Below are 20,078 nucleotides of genomic sequence, written 5' to 3'. Positions count from 1 at the left end.
TATGATATTATGGTAAGGTAAGTGCCCCCTACTTCGGTATATTATGGCTCTTACGACTTTAACATTTTATTTAAAAATAACCAAGCATGATATCAGTATGAAAGCTTTTGTATGCTAAACTTTGGTCTTTTGACAGTAACTTAATACATAAATTATAGCTATATAGTTTGAACTTTTTTTAATATTAATTATTCTGCGGACCTCTTGTTTGGATCCTGTTTCGTGATAAAATTTTGCTCGGTTTCTAAGTTCGTGAACTCATGTCCCCTATTTCGGGATACGGTTTTATGCATCGAGTTAGGATATTTTAATAATGAATAAGGGTTTAATAAATTTAAAAACGATAATGTATATTTAGAATAAATGAATTGTGTGAAATTGACGATATTACACGTACCTGAAATATTTATGAGAAATAATGTGAGTCTAGCTAGGTACGTACCTACGTATAAAATTTGGATTTGTTAATTCTAACAATATGTGAAAATATTAGAAATGTGGGGTAACTTACCACCTTCCCCCTCATAAAATTTTGATTTGTTATTTCTGACGATATGTGTATAAAAATAGTTATACAAGTCATTAGAAATGTGGGGGGGGGGGGGCTAACCCCCCCTTCCCCCTAATCCCACCCTTGGAGCTGCTTCAAATGGGGGTACCCCCCCCCCCCCCTGAAAATAACCCCAGATACGCCAATGACTCATAATAAAAAGTAAGTAATTAATTAATTTCTCAGGTAGGTAGGTATTAAAAACTAAAAAATATGTCGATGTCTTTGATGGTATGTGTCACAAAACTACCTAACACTATACATTTATATATCACGAACTTGGAAAAAAGTAACAATAATACGGTTTCTTGTTTCGTGATACTGATTATTCCAAATTCCCCAAGTAAAATTCATGGATTATTGTCAAATTGTGTCAATTAACTATTATCTATCTCATATACAATACAAATAAACAAATATAAATAAAACATATCGAGATAAAACCAAAATTACGTTGGTAGTACTTATGCTAATTTCTCTTAAAATTGGTCATTTATGTGAACTTCAAACTCGTGTCATGTAGATGCTAGTGAACGAAACATATACCGAATTTAGGTCATGAGAAACTTAAATAATTGTATTATTTGTTTCATAACTTACATTTAAATTATCATAAATAATTATTTAAAAACCAAGCATCAAAATGTTATCCATAATATCCTTGATTCGGTAGTGTCACGAAATAGGGGACACCCGAGAAAAAATATGTACGCTATTTCGTGAGTCAAATAATCGCAATTTTAAAGGAGTTCTACGTTTTCTTATAACTTTTTTCTAAGTCAAATCAGTTGTCAAGGAACAGATGAAACCACTATTATAAGTTTTATTCAAATGGACGTTCCTTCGCCTTTCTATAAGCTTAAGAAGTTGGAGTGCTAACCTTACGGTGAGAGCAACCTTTTCACGCCGCACGGCTGATTTTGGCTCTCTGAGAGTTTGAAGCTTCGTATTGCTCTCATTTTTGGCGCCACAATGTTGGTACTAGGTTTTTTAGATAGCTTAAAGTATAGAGTTTTTGTAGTGATGAAGAATTTTTATAAATAATATACCATTTGCTTATTATTTGAGCTAGAAAAAAAACTTACGAACTTACGTACTATCACGAACTAGTAGCCGTTTACCTTAATCGTTTATTTAACGGTTTTTTGTATAAAAAACAAAACAGCGCCGCTACGGTTGTATTTATTTGTTTATTTTATTTAAAAGTTCATTATCTTCATCATTTCAGCCGTAGGACGTCCACTGCTGAACATAGGCCTCCAATGACTTCCATTATTAACCGGGAGGTAGCGGCCTGCGATACTTCCTGTTACCCTATATTTTTCAAAATTTGCGTTGGGCATTATTTATTGCTAATGATCTCTAGTATTACTGGTATTACCCCTGTCACCCTGTATCCCTGTCACCATGTATGTCACATAAAACCAAGTACATAAGAATAACTCCATATCTACTAACTTCAGTTCGTAGCATTCTCTTCCAGTTATCCTTAGGGCCAAACTAAAAATAGAGCTTTTTCCATACTAAATGTCAATTTAAACAAGTTTTCAACAGGCGTTTAACTTTTTGTAATAAGCCCCTAACTTTTTTACGAAACTATTACCATACCATCACGAGAGTCATTCGTGCTCAGTGCATGCACGCATAATACTTATTTTTAACGTTCAAACGCAATGTTATGTACCTATAATGAATGACAATCCTATCCTATCTGCACAGTATAAAGTGTGTCCGGGCATGTAGTGATCAAACTTTAAAAGGGCGTAATCTATGGACAATCTTATCGATGAAAATACTTCAAATTTAGGGCTTGACCCATTTCTCGCAAAATTACAAGGATTTAAGTTTTGAATTTTAAGTTTTCACCTCTTCCTTCAAAAACAAGTGATAGCGTGGGTAGCTTAACACTAATAAGCAAAAATTTTATATCATGCGATAGCCAATAAAATTATCTATTAGCAGAAGTAGAAAACAGATACAAGTTTCATACATTTTAAGGGAGTAAGAATGGATTTAATTAGAAAAAAACATGACTTTTTTCACTTCTTTTTCAGTTTTTTTCCAACACAAGAAAAACCAGGTCGTTAAGGTATGTTTTATTTGCATTGTGTTATTAGTATTTGAGCTATTCTACAAAACGAGTGTAAATTTATTAGTCTACGTCTATTAGTTTCGACGTAATTGTTGAACAAAGATTTCCCAGCGGTTTCCATAGCGCACGCGACATGCGAAATCTGCGAAAATGCACTGCCTGAAAGAATCACACAACCTATTCCGATTACTATGGAAACCGCTGGGAAGGGGTATCTTTGTTCGACAATTACGTCGAAACTAATAGACGTAGACTAATAAATTTACACTCGTTTTGTAGAATAGCTCAAATACTAATAACACAATGCAAATAAAATATACCTTAAAGACCTGGTTTTTCTTGTGTTGGAAAAAAACTGAAAAAGAAGTGAAAAAAGTTATGTTTTTTTCTAATTAAATCCATTCTTACTCCCTTAAAATGTATGAAACTTGTATCTGTTTTCTACTTCTGCTAATAGATAATTTTATTGGCTATCGCATGATAAGAAATTTTTGCTTATTAGTGTTAAGCTACCCACGCTATCACTTGTTTTTGAAGGAAGAGATGAAAACTTAAAATTCAAAACTTAAATCCTTGCAATTTTGCGAGAAATGGGTCAAGCCCCAAATTTGAAGTATTTTCATCGATAAAATTGTCCATAGATTATGCCCTTAAAGTTTGATCACTACAAGCCCGGACACATTGTATATTATGAGCTATGATTTATCTACTGTGCTATCTGTTTGTTTGCAGTATGATTTTCGAGATAAAACATAATCCGACAGATAATTACCTAATGTTAATATAAAAGAGGGTAATTAATTAGGGCAGTCTAGTTCTTGAAGAAACCATGACCATGGACAAACTGGTTGTGTTAGCCGCCTGCGTTGCTGCAGCCAGCGCTCTTGGTAAGTTTTGCAAATTCGGAATTTCATAATTTTACATATTAGGGGAAAGTAGTACGAGTTGATCCCCTGGGGTAAGATGATCTTTCGCGATTGTGCTGAAACCACTAACGTCATTTAGTTTCTTTCACTGGTAAAACATAGCTCTGGACACATCCCCGCCTCAGTCAAATCGTAATGGTGGCGTGAGCGATACATCGAATTTGACGAGAAAAAATAAAAATTGTGTACTTCTGATCTAAAATAGGCATGACTTTGAGCTTATGTTACTTTTATTCAAACAATGTTAAATGTAATTACTGTTGTCGTTAGGCTTTCTATTATGTTTAATTTTAATATTTTGACCATAAAAACGTAGCCGCGTACTTGTAGATTATTTTAGCAAATATTTAACTAAAAGTGGGACTTGGGTCAAGATGATCCCTTCCTATATGTACGAGATGATCCCTGGGAATTAAAACAAAAAAGTCAATGGAGTAGGTAAAGGGAAGTGAAATAAAAGAAAGAGAACTTCATATAACTCACCTGAGTCTGAAGGAGATGATACTGAGTGGCTGTACTGAACAAAAAAGTTTTCAAGCGATACCAAGGGTGAAGGATGCATAAAATGTTATGCATGTGGAAAATGGGGCCATAAAGCATGTGCTGGGGTAGAGGGTGATGAAGCAGGTGAATTTATTTGTGATATATTCAACACAGCTCCAGCCAAAAAGCGTTTCAATTATTTAAACGCTTTTTAGCAGGTACTAAGAAAGAATCCGTTATTTTCGTTATTTAATTCGTAAATGTTTTTCTTTTCTAACTTTTTAACGATTTGTTCGCATAATTAGGTACTCCGAAAGGAATATAACCAGAAAAAAATAGATCATAGAACAGAATCATAGGGATCATCTTACCCCTACCTGGGGGATCATCTTACCCACAGGGGTGTACAAGATGATCACTTTGTAAGGTTTTGCAAAAAATGAAATATTTTAATGAAACCTCAATTAATTTCTGGTTTTGAGTATAAGGAAAGTTGGATAGATAAATATACTAGTAGTAATCGTCTTTATTTTTGGTTTACCTTGAAAAATATGTATTTTACAGCGATTCCCGCTTAAGGGGATCATCTCGTACTACTTTCCCCTATGTATTCGGTTTTATGACTGTATTTGGCTTAGGCCACAGTACCAAAGTCAGTTTTTATTCAGTACTAGTAAAGCCCTTTCCAGGGCACTTTTACACGTCCTAAATATAGTTTGCCCTACCCTACCGTAGGTCACATCCACATATTAGGTCAGATTATATGAAATTCTAATGGATATAACCAGCCTTTGTGGAAGAAAGCCTTCGTCGTTGTAGAGACTTGCACTCCGCAGTATAAAATCTAAATCACCAAACAACCCATCCAGAGTGAGAGCTTTAACTTAAAATATGATGCAATAATTTCCAAACCATACCATACCATACCATAAACATGATTTTTTGCTATACAGACGTTTGATCACGTTTATCTAATTTCATTTCAGGGTCCTGGAATAGTGGATTGAGCGGTAAGCAATATTATTTTTTCATTGTTGTAGTTATTTTTTGGAAATTAACATTTAAATAATAAAAAATATAAATTATAAAGAATCAAAAGTCTTTCAATGTATTTCAAAGATTCAAAATAAGTTACTTAAGTTAATACGTTCATCATACCTTGGTTCTATTGTTTTCAGTGCGTTTTGGGGTTGGCCTCTTCGGATGGGGTTCTTCCTACTTCATCCATGTCCCCCAGACTGTGGCTGATGCCAAGAACTCCCGCTGGTTGGAAACCCCAAGACCCGATGGCCCCCTGAGCAGTTTGATAATGATGTGTCCTTCCCAGAACGATGTGGTCCTCTGTGCCCTCTATGATGACAATGGTGATGTGGCTGGTCTCCAGATTGCTGTAAGTTATCTTCTCAGCCGACAAATTCAAAGAAAAAATCATTCAAAAATCTTTTTCCCTTAGAATGTATCAACAATATCTTGATCTCAATATCTATTTCAGAGTCTTTATAGAGGTTTGTTCCAATAGTAGAAATTCATGGACCCATGTCCCAGTTATTCATACACAAAAATAAAATAATTGTGCCCATTTGTTCTTCCAGCTGCCCGCTGATAGTTACACCGGCGCTGTCTTGGACTGGGCTACCCAAGGCTACACGAACTGGACTGCACCGGCAAACTCTAATGGACAAGTTAGGAATTACTGGACCTTGCAGCAGTACTTCGTTTCTGAAGGTACGTTACATAATTGAATAAATCACTTACCATCAGATGAGATACATGCCAAGAGCTACCTCGTTGTGGATAAAAAAAAGAGATCGAATAAGTAAAATTCTTAATATAATTTTTCCAAGGGCCCATTGTAACCATTAAAACCGCTTCCCTGTAGTAAATTTAACTATAGCTTCGTCCCTATTACGCTCCCAACTGTTCTACAAGTCTTTCGCTCGTATTTGTCCAGCTGTAGACGACATTTGTCTGCCACAAATGGTTTCCTTCTCTTATTTGCTCTACTCTGCTGTAACTATTTTTGTTTTCCCTTTTTCAGCCACATTGAAGAAGAGCAAGGAGGAGCGCCGCGCCTCCCGCGTGGCAGGCCGCGTACTGCAGGAGAATGCTGTGTGGGTCACCAGCTTCAACGGAGACCTGATGAGGATCTCCGGCAACGCCAACGAGGTCACCGACACCGCCACCACCCACTTCACCAAACAAGCTTGCATTATTCTCATGGGTGAGCTATACATGCTGTAACCTTTAACCCTTAACCAGGCTCTGGTATCTACAGAGCCCACATCAATTTGAACGTTATGCTGTGAAGATACTGTTGAAACCAATTACTTTTTTAGCCTGGTTGTGGGTTAAAGAAGCCAAGTGGACCCACAAGCGTGAAAATCTAAATAGCAAAATCTTCTCTGAAGTTATGATCTTCTCAGCCCAAGCAATAATCATAAAGCATTGACGTATTTTCTCTGGAACTCTCAGACTTAATGTTGATGTGTTAACTTACTGCAGGACATAAAGCTATGTATGACGTATGGTTATCTGTCTTTCCAGGTCGCCACTACTACTACAACATGACAACCGCCACCGAGTGCAGGTCTGACACCCTCCTGCCGTGGTTCCCACTGCTGGACGTGGGCACTGATCAGCTGATCGGCATGGGTTTCACGTCGTTTGGCCAGCTGCCCGCTAACGCCCTCGTCAAGGACTACTTCGAAAGGCCTACCGTGAGCAATGTTGAGGTATGCTATCAAACATAACACAATATCAAATATTCAAAGGTTTTCAATAGTTGTTGTATAAAAGGATCTGACAGCCAATAGACAGCAAGGTTCTGAAGTGGAGGTCACGTACCGGCAAGCCAAACGTACAACGCCCACCCACAAGGTGCGCACAGTAGTAGAAAGGCGCTGGATGAAGACCACTAACAACCGGGCAATCTGGAAATTATTCAGGGCGGCCTATGTTCAGCTGTGAAAGTCCTGAGGCTGACATGATGATGATATAATGACGCAATGTAGAGCCTTTAGCGGCTGAACTAGCTGAATAATTAGATAATAAATAAATCTCTTTACAGTTGATAGTCCCCGACGGCCCCGAATGCCTCTTCGAACTGGCGGACAGCCCTGGCCTGACCACCATGCACATCTACTACGTGGACTCACCCTGGCTCATCAACTGCATCAACAACTAGGCTGAAGAACTCTACCTCTACACATGGAATGTAAATAGTTAATAAATTCTGCAGTCAACAGTGTCTTGTTATTTCGACAAGCAGGTTCCATTGCTAAGCTCCTGTCTCCTTTACTTGTTGGGTTTCGTTGGTGGTCAGTCAGTCAGTGATCTATCATAAATATCTTTGTTGAACTCCTGTGCAGCATAGTTGGTGTAATAGCAAGCTTTGCTTTGACTGTAAAATATTGTTTCAACATTCATGTTACCACTAGACAGGCAACATTTTGCTTGTGTTCTTAATACCTACAAGGTTTTACATTTATTCGCTTTTTAGGGTTCCGTACCTCAAAAGGAAAAAACGGAACCCTTATAGGATCACTTTGTTGTCCGTCTGTCCGTCCGTCCGTCCGTCTGTCAAGACCCTTTTTCTCAGGAACGCGTGGAGGTATGAAGCTGAAATTTATAATAATTACTCAGGTCTACTGTCCCTTGAAGCTGTGAAAAAATCAAACTTCTAAGCCAACGCAATCAAAAGATACAGCCGTTTATGCCGCAAATTTTCGACACTTGCAAGGGAATCAAAACCTACAGGGTGCTTCCCGTGAACTCAGAATCTTGAAATTTGGTACGAAGCAACGTCTTATAGCATAGATAAAGGAAAAATTACGAAAACCATAAATTTTTAGTTACATCACATAATATATTTTTTTTTAATAATTTTAAACTTACTACCCATTTCCTCATAAACGCGTAGAGGTATTAAATTGAAATTCATACCAAATACTCAGGTCTATAATACCTTTAAGCTGTAACAAAATCAAACTTCTATGTCAACGCAATCAAAAGAAACAGCAATTTAAGCTGCATATTTTGAAACTCGCAAGTACTCGCAAGGGAATCAAAACCTAAAGGGTACTTCCAGTCGACCTAGAATCTTGAAATTTGGCATGAAGCAACGTTTTATAGCACACATAAAGGAAAAATTCCGAAAACCTTAAATTTTTAGACATTACAAAATATACAGGGTGTAAGGTAAATGGGTATATGAGCCGACACTAGCCCATGTTAACATGGTCATATAAATGGTATGGTGAAGTCAGAAAATAGATATCTTCATTTTAATTATTTTAATTTTCATACAAGTCGGATTTTGTAAAAAAAATTGTATGAAAATTAAAAAAATAAAAATTATACACCTGCTTCGTGATTGATCTAATGACAAAAACGAATGAACAATTTCAGGAAACTGAATCTTTAAAAAAATCTTATCTGGAATAGCTGATAAGGCAAATAATACAATAATAATATAATACAAAAAATAAAATAAAGGTTTATGATTATATTTTTGATGATTGTAATATTTGATTGTACCTTTAATTTCTGATAAGATAGACAGTAAGTAGGTAGTAACTACATTACAAACTTTCGTCACAGAATACATTGAACAACTTTCATGTTAAGCAAAGTTATTATTTTAATTGGAGATGCAAATCTTATGGTAAAATGTTTTTTAACTTTCCCGCATACAGTGGTATCCTGGTGGTATGGTAAACAAATCGTTTAGTTAACGGCACCCCTAATGTATAAGTGATGCTTCCAGTTGAAAATCGTTCGAAATCGAATGTATAAAGTGAATTGTTGACCATATACCAGGGTTAGTTGGATAAGTCGGGATAAGGCTCAGCTACACCGGCTCCTGCCTCTGCTCAATAAGACGGAGATTGGTGGATTTTTAGAGGGTAGACCCCTCCCTTCTGGAGGGGAGAGCCCCACATAATCCGTCGCCTTACCACAGCGGCGGGTATGCAACTCAATGCATTTTTACCACCTAAAATAAAAGCTATTATGGTATAGTCAATGGTGAACAACGATAACTTTCATGACCCATGTAAAGTACTGCCACCGCTCTACATTTGCCCCACGTGGTGATCTAATCTTAACTAATTTACAAGTTTTTGTCAGACAATTTAGGATTGCTAACAAAGTTATTGCGATTTAAAATCACAAAAATGACTCCAATGAAAATACATATAAGTTTGTTTGCATGGCCACCTAGCTTAGGTAACGTTATCTGGAAATTTTGATACCTTAACTAATCAATCGTACGAGTGTGGCTAATTATTTTGATAACATTCCTAATTATTATTCTAGATTAACAACAATATTATGATTAATTACAATAATTACGATAAAAATCAATCAACCGTTTCCATTCAACAATCAATATGCTAATCAAAATGCCTGCCATAATGAAATAAAAATTCATATTTTTCACCTAAGCAAAATAAGTGGTTATTGAAAAATCCTACTAATATTATAAATGCGAAAGTTTGTGTGGATGTAGTTTGTTACTCTTTCATGCAAAAACTACTGAACTGATTTTGATGAAACTTTACAGTTATTAATACTGTTTATAGTTTGTTAAATAACTCTCCTTCTAGCGCAGTCGGGTAAAAACAATTAGAAAACAGAAATTCAATACTATCGTAGCAGTCATGCATAAAGGTACAATCTCTTAATCATTCATGTGATATTAATTAATTGTAATAATTCGTCAGTTGCAGGTTCACTTGGGGTAACTGACAAAATACGGTTTTTGAGTTAAATATACAGTTTTTCTTAGTTTTTTCTGCTCTTTCGAATGGTATACGTAAAAAAATTCTAGCTTTAAAAAAATTACAATTACACGGACATTTTCAGGTGTGAACTTTTCAGATTTCCTTCAAAATTTTGGTGTAACTGACATTGTAATAATTTTACCAGGTTGAATTGGTGTATCTGTAATAATGTAAAAATTTTGCTACAAAACTTTGCAATTACACTGATTTGCTAAGGTTTATAACATGAAATAAAATAGGAATTTAGAAAGTTTTAAGGCATATTACATTATTATTATACCAGCAGTATCAGTTAAAGAAGTTAAAGTTAGCTCAACAAAAAAAAAATTGAAATTGAGCAACTATCCAGCCAACTAGGCGTCACTGCGCGTTGCTAACATTAACCTGTTGTTACTCTGTTACTTTTACTGTTGTAGTACTCATTACCTTAATTCAACATTGCTATAAAGAGGTGGAAAATTAAATCCATTTTGTTTTCAGTTTAAGTTGCCCTGTAGAGCTAAATACGGTATTGGTAAGTCAAAGCTTAAAAAAATATTGAAATTACTTAGTTTCACAGTAATACTTTAGTTATTTCAATATTTCTGTCTTAAAAAAATTAAATACACATATTTTCATGATTCCCATGGCTTTTTTTAACATTTTTTAATGAATAAAATAAAAGTTACTTCTAATAAAATAAAATAAAAAACAAAGAAAACGACAAAATGTAATTTTTTTCATGAATTCTCTTATTTTTTAATACTTTTACATAAATTATACAGCAACTAAGTAAACAAAACCCAGCAAAAACATCAAATTATTTTAATTTGGGCAGTACTTACACCAATTTGACCTATGTTTTTTCCAAAAGTATGGTGTAAAATTAGTGTAACTGTCAAAAGTACAAAAATACATTGGTGTAACTGCAATTTATTTCCTTAACTAAGACATATTAGATAATTCTTTTTATTTAATCTAAAACCGCGTAGAATTCTAAGCATTTCTGTAAAAACAGATCCAAAAAAGGTTAAATAGGAAAAAAGTTATGTCCGATTTAAGACGAAAAAAAACTTTAAACGGCTCTACTGAAAAACTGTATTTTGTCAGTTACCCCAAGTGAACCTGCAACTGACGATATTACACTGAAATAGAATACTAAAGTCTTAAGCCGAGTTGCACCACCTTATTTTAACCGTTACAATAACACTAACCGGTGCTTTTTGTATGGAGTTTGACAGATTTTTGACGTTTCTTAAAGTTAAAGTAAAATGGTGCAACTCAGCCTTAGTATTTTACTTATTTATGATAATATTGATTGATTTACCTACGTATAGTAATCAATTATTTAGTAAAAACAAAACGTGTTTTAATCGCTACAAGAGATAAAATTTGTTTAAATCTAGGAAATACCGCTTGTATCTCTATCCGGACTGACTTAGACTTTTTTATTAATTATCTCACGTTTTATGATAAAGGAGTCTCAAAAATATAAAAGAAGGTACATCCTCTGTATCCGGCTAGTAAAAGAAGCCCTCAGCATGAAGCAACTAGTTCTTTTGGCGATATGCTTTGCCGTCGCGAGTGCCGCGGGTAAGTGGACATTGGTCAATTTTTGCATCATAACTCAAAGGTCATGTTAGGTTGGTAATTCAGTTCTTTATCATCATCGTTTCAGCCATAGAGCGGCCATTGCTGCACATAGGCTTACCCCCAATGATTTCCACAAAGACCGGTTAGTAGCGGCCTGTATCCAGCGTCTTCCTGCTACCTATATTGTAATTCGGTTATTTCAGGAAAAATATCAAACAGCGGTCTTAACTACACTCAAATCTTGAATAACCGAAGTAACAAAATAAACATGGAATAAAAATAATAAAATTTAAGCTTTGACAGTTGTTATGTTTATCCAATGAGCCTGTATATAAATACAGGCTAACTAGATAATTTTAGAAATTTTATTGCGAAATTATCTAGTTAGCTCTTACGACCTTTGAAACAATAATTGACTTACTGTGGTCTAACTTTATTTTATTTCAATTTTCAGGGCACTGGAAGCCAGGTTTAAGTGGTAAGTACCCAGTAATTACATTTTTACGCAAAACCCTAAGTTCGATTCCGCGGTCTTACTCAACGATCTTAGCAAAATAACATACGTGAGATTTGAGCGAAATATAAAAAAAACACCGGAGCGAAGGTACCTACCCCTAAACTTTAAGGCTGAGTTGCACCATCTAACTTTGACCGCAACTTTAACGATAACCGGTGTTTTTTGTTTGGAGTTTGACAGTTTTATTACGTTTGTCAAAGTACCTAAGATGCTGCAAACCAGCCTAAGGGAGGGAGAGATTCTCTTTGACAAAATTAAAACTGTCACAAATGGTACTTTGTCTGAGCCCCCTGGAAATTGACCATATTACCTTACCTTACAGTGCGCTTCGACACCAGTTCAGTCGGAGCCGGCAGCGCCTTCTTCATCCCTCTCCCTCAGACCGTGTCTGAGGCCATGAGCGCCCGCTGGTTGGAGACCCCCCGCCCCGCCGGTCCTCTGTCCAGCCTGGTGATGTTCTGTCCCTCCCAGAACGACGTCGTCGTCTGCGTTCTCTACGACGACAACGGGTTTAGCTCTGGTCTGCAAATTGCTGTAAGTTTATTACCTACAACCCTATCGAATTAACTGCGCACCTCGCCTGAATGCGACTCACCCGCACACCTCCCTGCGTTCGCCTCGGTAAGTACCAGAGCGTCGATGTGACGTCACGGCTGCTAGGTGTGCAGTTAACTCGATCGCGTTGTATTAATCTCAAATTAAATAGTACTACCGAGTACCTACAGGTTAACGTTAAACTGAATCGGTTCTTGCAGTAGTTGAGTGGTCATCAGGTGTAGCATGTGACCATGTGACGTAACAGAGCAGTCACGTCACACATATCTGAAAATCATACCTATTCGTCACGCTGACTTATATTTTACCGTAACAACAACAGACTCCGGCATGCTCCGGCTCGCACCGCTACAGTAAATAAGTAAGTACGCAAGAATCGACTCAGTTAGGTATGCTCTATGCCTGTAGTGCATCAAAACAATCAATGTCGCTATCTAGCACAGCTTACCAATACCTAACGAGCTACCTTGTTCTTATAGCTCCCTGAAGACAGCTTCGCAGACGGTGCTCTTGAATGGAATGCCCAAGGATTCACAAAATGGACGGCGCCCGCCAACACCGATGGAGTTGAGAGGACGTACTGGACTATCCAACAATACTTCATCTCTGAAGGTTCGTTTCTCTACATGGCATTCTGGAAATTAGTTACACTCTTGCTTGCTACCACAACCACTTTAACCAGTGGTAGCAAGTAAGGTTTAAATAAGTAAACCATCTTATTTAGGGCAGTCATCCAAAGTTATAAGTTATAAATCGTTTCATCCGCGAAGATGCGCCCCACCATTCTTCCGCTAATGTTTGAGTGTTATTGGTACACGCTAAATTATCCATGAGTGCACACGCACACTACCTACAATGTGACAATAATGACGCTCGGATTGCTCTGATCAAACCCGCACCCCGCGCTTCCCTCGACCAAAAATTGGTGGGGCGCGTCTTCGTGAATGAAACTGTCTATACCTACCTACATAAAGCGTTATAATTAAAGTAAAAGATATACTTAAATTAGAACGCCTACTTATATGTAACGAAAGCGATTAAACTATAATAGTTAGAAACCAGTGAAATAAATTGTTTTTCTTTAGAATTCCTAAGCAAGAGCAAGGAAGAGCGACTGGCTTCCCGGGTGGAGGGCAAGATTCTGCAGGAAGACGCGTTGTGGGTGACCGGCTTCTACGGAGAGCTGATGAGGATCTCAGACGACGCCAGTCAAGTCATTGACACCGCCACCACACACTTCACTAAGCAAGCTTGCATTCCTGCTATGGGTAAGTGCTAAAATGAAAGGACCTGATTGGACAAAGAGGATAATTATTATGAAGTACCTATTTACTTTTAGGTTCCTAGTTGTTGTAGGTCTAGGCTTTACCTACTTAGTTACGAAAAAAACCAGACTAACTTTACTGAAAAAAAAACTACAAGAAATATAAGTTCGAAACGTCACAATTTACGACGATATCCGAACGGTGAAGGTGTCGGAGTGGCCGACTTGTGAACGTGATCTGAGGAACGCGGGTTCGATCCCAGTTGCCGCTCAACTATTGTGGTGAACCTACTCGCACCTAACACAAGCATTAGTTAAGCTTACCGCGAGGGGTTAACGGGACTATTAGTAATTTGTACTATACAATATTCTTTAAAAAAAATGTAGGCACTTATCGCTAGAAACCGAGCTCTTTCAGACAGCATCAACAACTTACAGTGGTACCTACTTAACACTGAACGCTACTTTTTGTTGTTCCAGGTCGCCACTACTATTACAACATGACAAAGGAACTGGACTGCACGTCGGAGCAGCTCCTGCCCTGGTTCCCTCTGCTGGACATGTCCACCAACCAGCTGATCGCTTCAGGGTTCGGAACCTTCGGCCAGCTCCCCGTCTCATCTCTCGTTAGGGACTACTTTGAGAGGGGAAACAGGAACCTAGTGCAGGTAATTTTAGACACTTCGGTCGTTTCAGCCGAAAGACGTCCACTGCTGGACAAAGGCCTCCCCCAAGGATTTCCACAAAGACCGGTCCTGCGCCGCTCGCATCCAGGCACTTCCCGCTACCTTCACCAACTCGTCGGTCCACCTAGTGGGAGGCCTGCCCACGCTACGTCTTCCGGCTCGTGGTCGCCACTCAAGAACTTTCCTGCCCCAGCGGCCATCAGCTCTACGAGCTATGTGCCCCGCCCACTGCCACTTGATTTTAGAGATTCTGCGGGCTATATCCAGTCACTCTGGTTCTCCTACGGACACTTAACTACACAATATTATATTCATCATCATCATCATCATCATCATCATCATTTTAGCCATAGGACGTCCACTGCTGAACATAGGCCTCCCCCTGCCTCCCCCAATGATTTCCACAATGGCTGGTTGGTGGCGGCCTGCATCCAGCGCCTGCCTGCTACCTATTATTATGTTACCTACTAGCCACTTAATAACTAAATGAACATGAACAATTAATTGCTTCCTGGGACTGTGTCTGAATAACGTTTTAACAGTGCCAATGAGGGCTTATTCCACTATTCCCCGTTGACAATCCCCGTCAACGGGGATTAGTGAACTTTTTGTTCACTATTCCCCGTTAACGCCAATTGGAACTTATAAAATCAAAATAAAATCCTAATGATGATGATGATCCATCCGACCGATTTCGGCCATAACGACCACTCCGACTCCTAGCTGTCTTGGCGGCGCTGGTGTGCCCGAAGATGGCTTACGTAGCCTATTTTCGCGGTAAAATCCCTCGCGCATTGAGGGCATCTGAGCACGCCGCCAACATAGTTATAGTGAATGGCGGCAGATGGACGGGCCTTCAAGTCATCGCGCTTCGCGTCGAGTTCAGTCGTACGCTGCACCTCGAACTCGTGGACTTGCCTTTTTACAATCTCCCGCCATTCTGGACGCTGTGCTGCCAAACCTTCCCACTGAGAGGGCTCAATGTTGCATCTTTTCATGTGCCGCTTCTGTACATCTTTGTACCTGAGGAGTTGACCGCCATGTTTCCGCTTACCCTCCTCAAGTTCAGAGTAGAAGATGCGCTTCGCCACTCTCTCCTCCGTCATACGTGATACGTGACCACACCATCGAAGTTGGCGACGCATTATATAGGCCTCAATGCCACCCACATGGGCTCGTCGTAGCACCTCGGTATTGCGCACTCGATCAGACCATCTGATCTTCATGATGGTACGAAGGCATTTGAAAATCCTAATATAACGGGGATTAATGAACTTTTTGTTCACTTATTCCCGTTGACGGATATTGTCAACGGGGAATAGTGGAATAAGCCCCAATGAGTTGTATTGCGATAAGTCGTTCGTTCGAATCCCACCTTAGGCAGGTCGGTCGCTTACTTATAACTTTTATACTTTAGGTCATCGTTCCCACCGCGCCCGAGTGCATGTTCGACCTGGCTGAGAACCCCGGACTTCTGACGATGCACATCTACTACGTGGACGCCCCAACACACATCAACTGTCTCTTTGACAGCGACTAACCAACTTATCTAGATCTTACTGTTGTAGAAATACTGAGGGTATTATTAGTTTATAAAATAAATCGAAATAAATTAAAAGTGTACTTTTAATTGAAATCTCAATTATTCCTCAGATAATGATAATTTAGATGATTTCGATTAAATTGATTGCTCGATTTTTTAAGTAGGTTATTTTTTAACTCATAATACAAAAGGCGTGATCTAGACACAATACAAAAGACGACTGAAGGGGACGAAGGACGCGCCTCGTTGTTTTATCGGTCATATAAATAAAAGGGACTGGGAGTATTACCAGTATTACTGGGAGTCACATACCATCTTTTTATTTTATTGGTTCACCAACAACTTATGCACTATAGTATAATTTGATGACTAAGTACAGTCAATTAGGTAAACACCTTAGTTGATCCCTATACTGCCGCGTGAACCACCATAGCATTTTTGCGACATCATACATACCACAAACACGCGACGTGATTCATGCCAATACAGATATGAAATTCACGTCGCCTGTTTATGGCATATCTTAAATTTTGTTAATAAAACATCACCAGTATAAAGTTAACAAATTTATTGAGCAACTCAACTGACACCAGTGGGTGCTTTGTGAGACCTCTTCTTGACCTTCTGTTGCCTGCGTTTGAGATGGCGTTGGATTCTTCCTGCACCTTCCTTCTTCAATTCTTCATATTGCTTCACTAATGCTTCAACTCGAAGTTCCGCTGAAACAGAAAACAAAAATTAAGTTCATATTCAAAGTTTAAGCTAGCTAGGCTAGAAACATTGCATAACTTTAACCCTTTCCCTACGGGTCCTTGGAAACCAATGTTGCCTCTCAATACGGGGTATTTAAACCTATAAAATGGTTTGCTCCACTTTACATCAAGATATTTTTAAAAGTATGAGACGGTATTGAAATTGAGAATATTATATTCTGCAACTAATGTAGTTTCATAATTACAAGTGCATTTTACACTTAATTTGCAATTTTATTGTTTTTTTGTCGTGAACCGTGATTTAGTATTAGCTTTGCCAAAACAATAATAGATGCCACCCATATTAAGAAGTGACTTTTGACTTGGCAACAATAGGTGCCTCCCGTAGGTAAGAGTGAAAGAGAGTGAAAGAAACAATAGAAATTTGAACAAGCTTAAAGTACCCTTCTCAAAGTTAAAATTGTTTTCATCTGGTCCCCATAGCATGCTTATAAAAATATACAACCACCTACCTAACAAATTGAAAAATTTAGAATCCTTCACGCTTTTTAATAAAAATCTAAAAATCTTCCTAATTAATAAATGTTATTATAATTTGCAAGAATTTCTAAGTGATAAATTCAATGATAGTGATGGGTAATTCGAAATATTATGTTATATTTAATAATGTTGTTATAAAATTGTAATGTTGTAATTGAAATAAGTTTTGTAATTATACAGATTTCTAATATTATTATTTAAATTATAATACTTGTTAGATTTAATCTCATGTTGCAATACCCTAGCAGGGTCCATGTTTTGGGTCTATGTCTATATGTAAGAACTTTTATATACCAACATTGGAGCAATAAAGAATTTGAATTTGAATTAGATGTTAATACATAAAGAGAGCTTACATTTGTTCTTAAAGTGTGGCTGTCTTCCTTCTCTAAATTCCTCTTCTGTTTTAGTTCTCTGCTTCAGAGCTTCTTCCCTTTCTTGCTTCTTCCTCTTGCTCACTCTGTGCTGTTCATTAAGCCTTTGTAACAACCTACGTAGCTTCTTTTCTCTTTCCGGATCTGTAGTTTCTTTCAATTCAGCCCGAATTGCCTTGATATCATTCATTCGTATGTCTGATAAGAAATTGTAGTTTTCTGAGAATTCTTTCTTGTCAAATTGTCCACATAATGGGTCAAACCTGTAACATAATTCATTAGGTGTTGCTAGTATAACTGTTCACTAGCTTGAAGAGACTAACTTACTATAAAGTTTACATAAAAAAGCACAAATACAATAAGTTACCTGGGGTCACGGGCCTCCTTTTTCTTTACCGGCGCACTTGTGGTGCAATCTAGCAAAAATGGCACCGGTTTTTTAGCGCTCACTTCACGCGGCCTGTTTTTGTTCTCCCTTTTGAAGACTTTAGGTTTCTTTTCAGTAACTTTTTTACTTCCAAATAAAGCTTCATTGTACACTTTGGCACCAATCCGTTCTTTCAGTTTTTGCAGTTCTTCAAATGATAATGATGATAGCTCAGCTCTGATAGCAGTCTGAAATTAAAACGTAATTAAAGCAAAAGGTGTGTGAAACTTACAGATCGAATTTTTAGGTTAGAACTCACCCTCTCATTATCGTTCGATTCTTCCAACGAATCAACTTCTTCTTCACTGCTATTCATTGCAATATTTTTGTTACGACTTTGGAAAAATAAAAGACCAGCTGGCTTTTTCACAAAATTCTACCTAACTAGACACTTAACTAGATTTCTTCTTCTTCTTTTATTTTGGCAACGTTAACTAGATTTACAAAACAAAATGTGACGTGACAGACAGAAATGACATTGACAGCATGCATGCACTGAAATGTCATCAATGTCAATTATGACATTCGTGACATCAAACATGACATTTTAAAACGTCAAACGTCTTTTTTTTTTCAAGCACCGTGGGTCTAGACAAGTTGCCTTTTTGATTGAATCGAAAATCGACTCCATACAAAATAAAAAATTGGCCAAGTGCGTGAGTGCGTGTCGTGCCACGCGCAGTGTAGAGATCCGTAGTTGTCCGTCGTTAATACAATATATTTCAAAAGCAAGCAATTACTTCATTTAAAGTCACTTATAACATTTTCTTCTAAGAAACTTTCACTAGTTAAGAAATTTTATAATACATGAGTTAAATGACTGTTACTCTTAAACTGACTGATTTATCTAAACCGCTATAGTTTTTCTTGAAAGTTCATGAAAAGCAATATCATCACGAATTTTTTAAGATTTCTAAAGCCCACAGTTTAGTTTTTACAGGGGGGGACGCCCTACTCGAACAAAAATTGGCACTTTAAACTTTAATAATTTGCAAACTGATCCCTAAATGGAAAAATAGTCTTAGAAACCCTTAAGCCATTTTAAAATACCTATCCAACGATACCCCAAACGAGGGGGTAGAAGATGAAAAAAAAATTCATCCCCACTTTACATGTAGGGGAGCGGGAGCTACCCTAAAATATACATACCTCCACAAAATTACAGCTCTCTAGTTCCAACAGTTTCCAAGCAAATCCTCGGACAGACAGACAGACAGACAGACACACATATCGAAACTATAAGGGTTCCTTGTCAGGACTACGGAACCCTATAAAGGCTTTTCGACCATGTTTCGACATAAAAACAGTGTATAAATATGTTTATATGTTCGTCTCAACTTTCGCTGCGCAACCTATAATGATAAGGCTTTTTAGGTACCAGCTACGTAATTAAACTTTTTGATTCTTTGTACCTAATTTAATTTATCATGGTATTTAACATCAGTCATAAACTGTCAATGACAAATAAACTGACTGAGTCAAAATATTCAGAAAAATGTGATAAATAACAAAGTGTTGTCTTGCATTTTAATTATTTACATTTTAAATTACATAATGGGCTTTGTGAAGGCACTTTCAAACACGATAAAATCGTAGATAAGTACACTAATCAAGACAACAAAACAAGGTATGGACATAGATGAATCGATTACAGTAACAAAATTGAATTTACAAGATGGACGTGCCCTTCTCATGATAGGATGGCAACCAAAGTCTTTTGAAATGTACCTGTATGTAAAAGACAGTCTTTGGAAAGGTAGATTCTCTGCCAATAGGCTAGCTGGTTTCAGTAAGAATTTACACTTGTCTGAAAATGAATATTTTGAAAATACTAAACGATGTCTTTCTCAACAAAGAGACGATTATCGCTATGAACTAAAAAGTGGTTTCTTTTATTGGAAAAGAAAATACAAAGATTCGGTTGTTATGGAAGGGTTCCTTCCAATGGAATTAGATGATTCTCCACCAAGCACCCGACCAGATTTATTTGAAATAATCCTTGTATTGAATAAGTATCTCAAAGGAAAAGTAATAGATCTTCAACGAGAGTATA

At 37.4% G+C, this 20,078-nt stretch overlaps 3 protein-coding genes across 3 annotated transcripts; 2 read left to right on the top strand and 1 right to left on the bottom strand.

Annotated features, from left to right (window-relative positions):
• The first annotated feature begins 3,428 nt into the window (after positions 1-3,428).
• Positions 3,429-7,293, top strand: LOC135080745 (uncharacterized). Its single transcript, XM_063975461.1, has 7 exons — positions 3,429-3,529; positions 5,038-5,061; positions 5,230-5,441; positions 5,644-5,776; positions 6,090-6,272; positions 6,596-6,783; positions 7,119-7,293. The coding sequence occupies exons 1-7, from the start codon at positions 3,472-3,474 to the stop codon at positions 7,233-7,235; spliced, it is 915 nt and encodes a 304-aa protein (XP_063831531.1). The 5' UTR covers positions 3,429-3,471; the 3' UTR covers positions 7,236-7,293.
• A 4,021-nt stretch (positions 7,294-11,314) lies between these two features.
• LOC135080721 (uncharacterized) lies at positions 11,315-16,058 on the top strand. The gene is made up of 7 exons (XM_063975432.1): positions 11,315-11,406; positions 11,861-11,884; positions 12,246-12,457; positions 12,958-13,090; positions 13,564-13,746; positions 14,223-14,410; positions 15,846-16,058. The coding sequence occupies exons 1-7, from the start codon at positions 11,355-11,357 to the stop codon at positions 15,966-15,968; spliced, it is 915 nt and encodes a 304-aa protein (XP_063831502.1). The 5' UTR covers positions 11,315-11,354; the 3' UTR covers positions 15,969-16,058.
• Positions 16,059-16,524: 466 nt separating this feature from the next.
• LOC135080722 (ribosomal RNA processing protein 36 homolog) lies at positions 16,525-18,462 on the bottom strand. Its single transcript, XM_063975435.1, has 4 exons — positions 18,285-18,462; positions 17,966-18,213; positions 17,581-17,861; positions 16,525-16,690 (listed from the first exon to the last, which is right to left on the bottom strand). The coding sequence occupies exons 1-4, from the start codon at positions 18,339-18,341 to the stop codon at positions 16,551-16,553; spliced, it is 726 nt and encodes a 241-aa protein (XP_063831505.1). The 5' UTR covers positions 18,342-18,462; the 3' UTR covers positions 16,525-16,550.
• Between the last annotated feature and the right edge of the window lie 1,616 nt (positions 18,463-20,078).

Source organism: Ostrinia nubilalis, chromosome 18 (genome assembly GCF_963855985.1).
Source record: "Ostrinia nubilalis chromosome 18, ilOstNubi1.1, whole genome shotgun sequence".
Taxonomy (NCBI): Eukaryota; Metazoa; Arthropoda; class Insecta; order Lepidoptera; family Crambidae; genus Ostrinia; species Ostrinia nubilalis.
The sequence above is the reverse complement of the archived record's forward strand: the minus strand, read 5'-3'. Positions and strand labels throughout refer to the sequence as shown.

Excerpts from the sequence above, each read along its gene's own strand:
- LOC135080721 (XM_063975432.1), top strand. The coding sequence starts at position 11,355 with ATGAAGCAACTAGTTCTTTTGGCGATATGCTTTGCCGTCGCGAGTGCC. Across the intron at positions 12,458-12,957 it reads GCTCTGGTCTGCAAATTGCT|CTCCCTGAAGACAGCTTCGC; the intron begins GTAAGTTTATTA and ends TTGTTCTTATAG. Across the intron at positions 14,411-15,845 it reads GAAACAGGAACCTAGTGCAG|GTCATCGTTCCCACCGCGCC; the intron begins GTAATTTTAGAC and ends TTTATACTTTAG.
- LOC135080745 (XM_063975461.1), top strand. The coding sequence starts at position 3,472 with ATGACCATGGACAAACTGGTTGTGTTAGCCGCCTGCGTTGCTGCAGCC. Across the intron at positions 6,273-6,595 it reads AGCTTGCATTATTCTCATGG|GTCGCCACTACTACTACAAC; the intron begins GTGAGCTATACA and ends CTGTCTTTCCAG. Across the intron at positions 6,784-7,118 it reads CTACCGTGAGCAATGTTGAG|TTGATAGTCCCCGACGGCCC; the intron begins GTATGCTATCAA and ends ATCTCTTTACAG.
- LOC135080722 (XM_063975435.1), bottom strand. The coding sequence starts at position 18,341 with ATGAATAGCAGTGAAGAAGAAGTTGATTCGTTGGAAGAATCGAACGAT. Across the intron at positions 18,214-18,284 it reads AATCGAACGATAATGAGAGG|ACTGCTATCAGAGCTGAGCT; the intron begins GTGAGTTCTAAC and ends TTTTAATTTCAG. Across the intron at positions 16,691-17,580 it reads GCCACACTTTAAGAACAAAT|CGGAACTTCGAGTTGAAGCA; the intron begins GTAAGCTCTCTT and ends TTTCTGTTTCAG.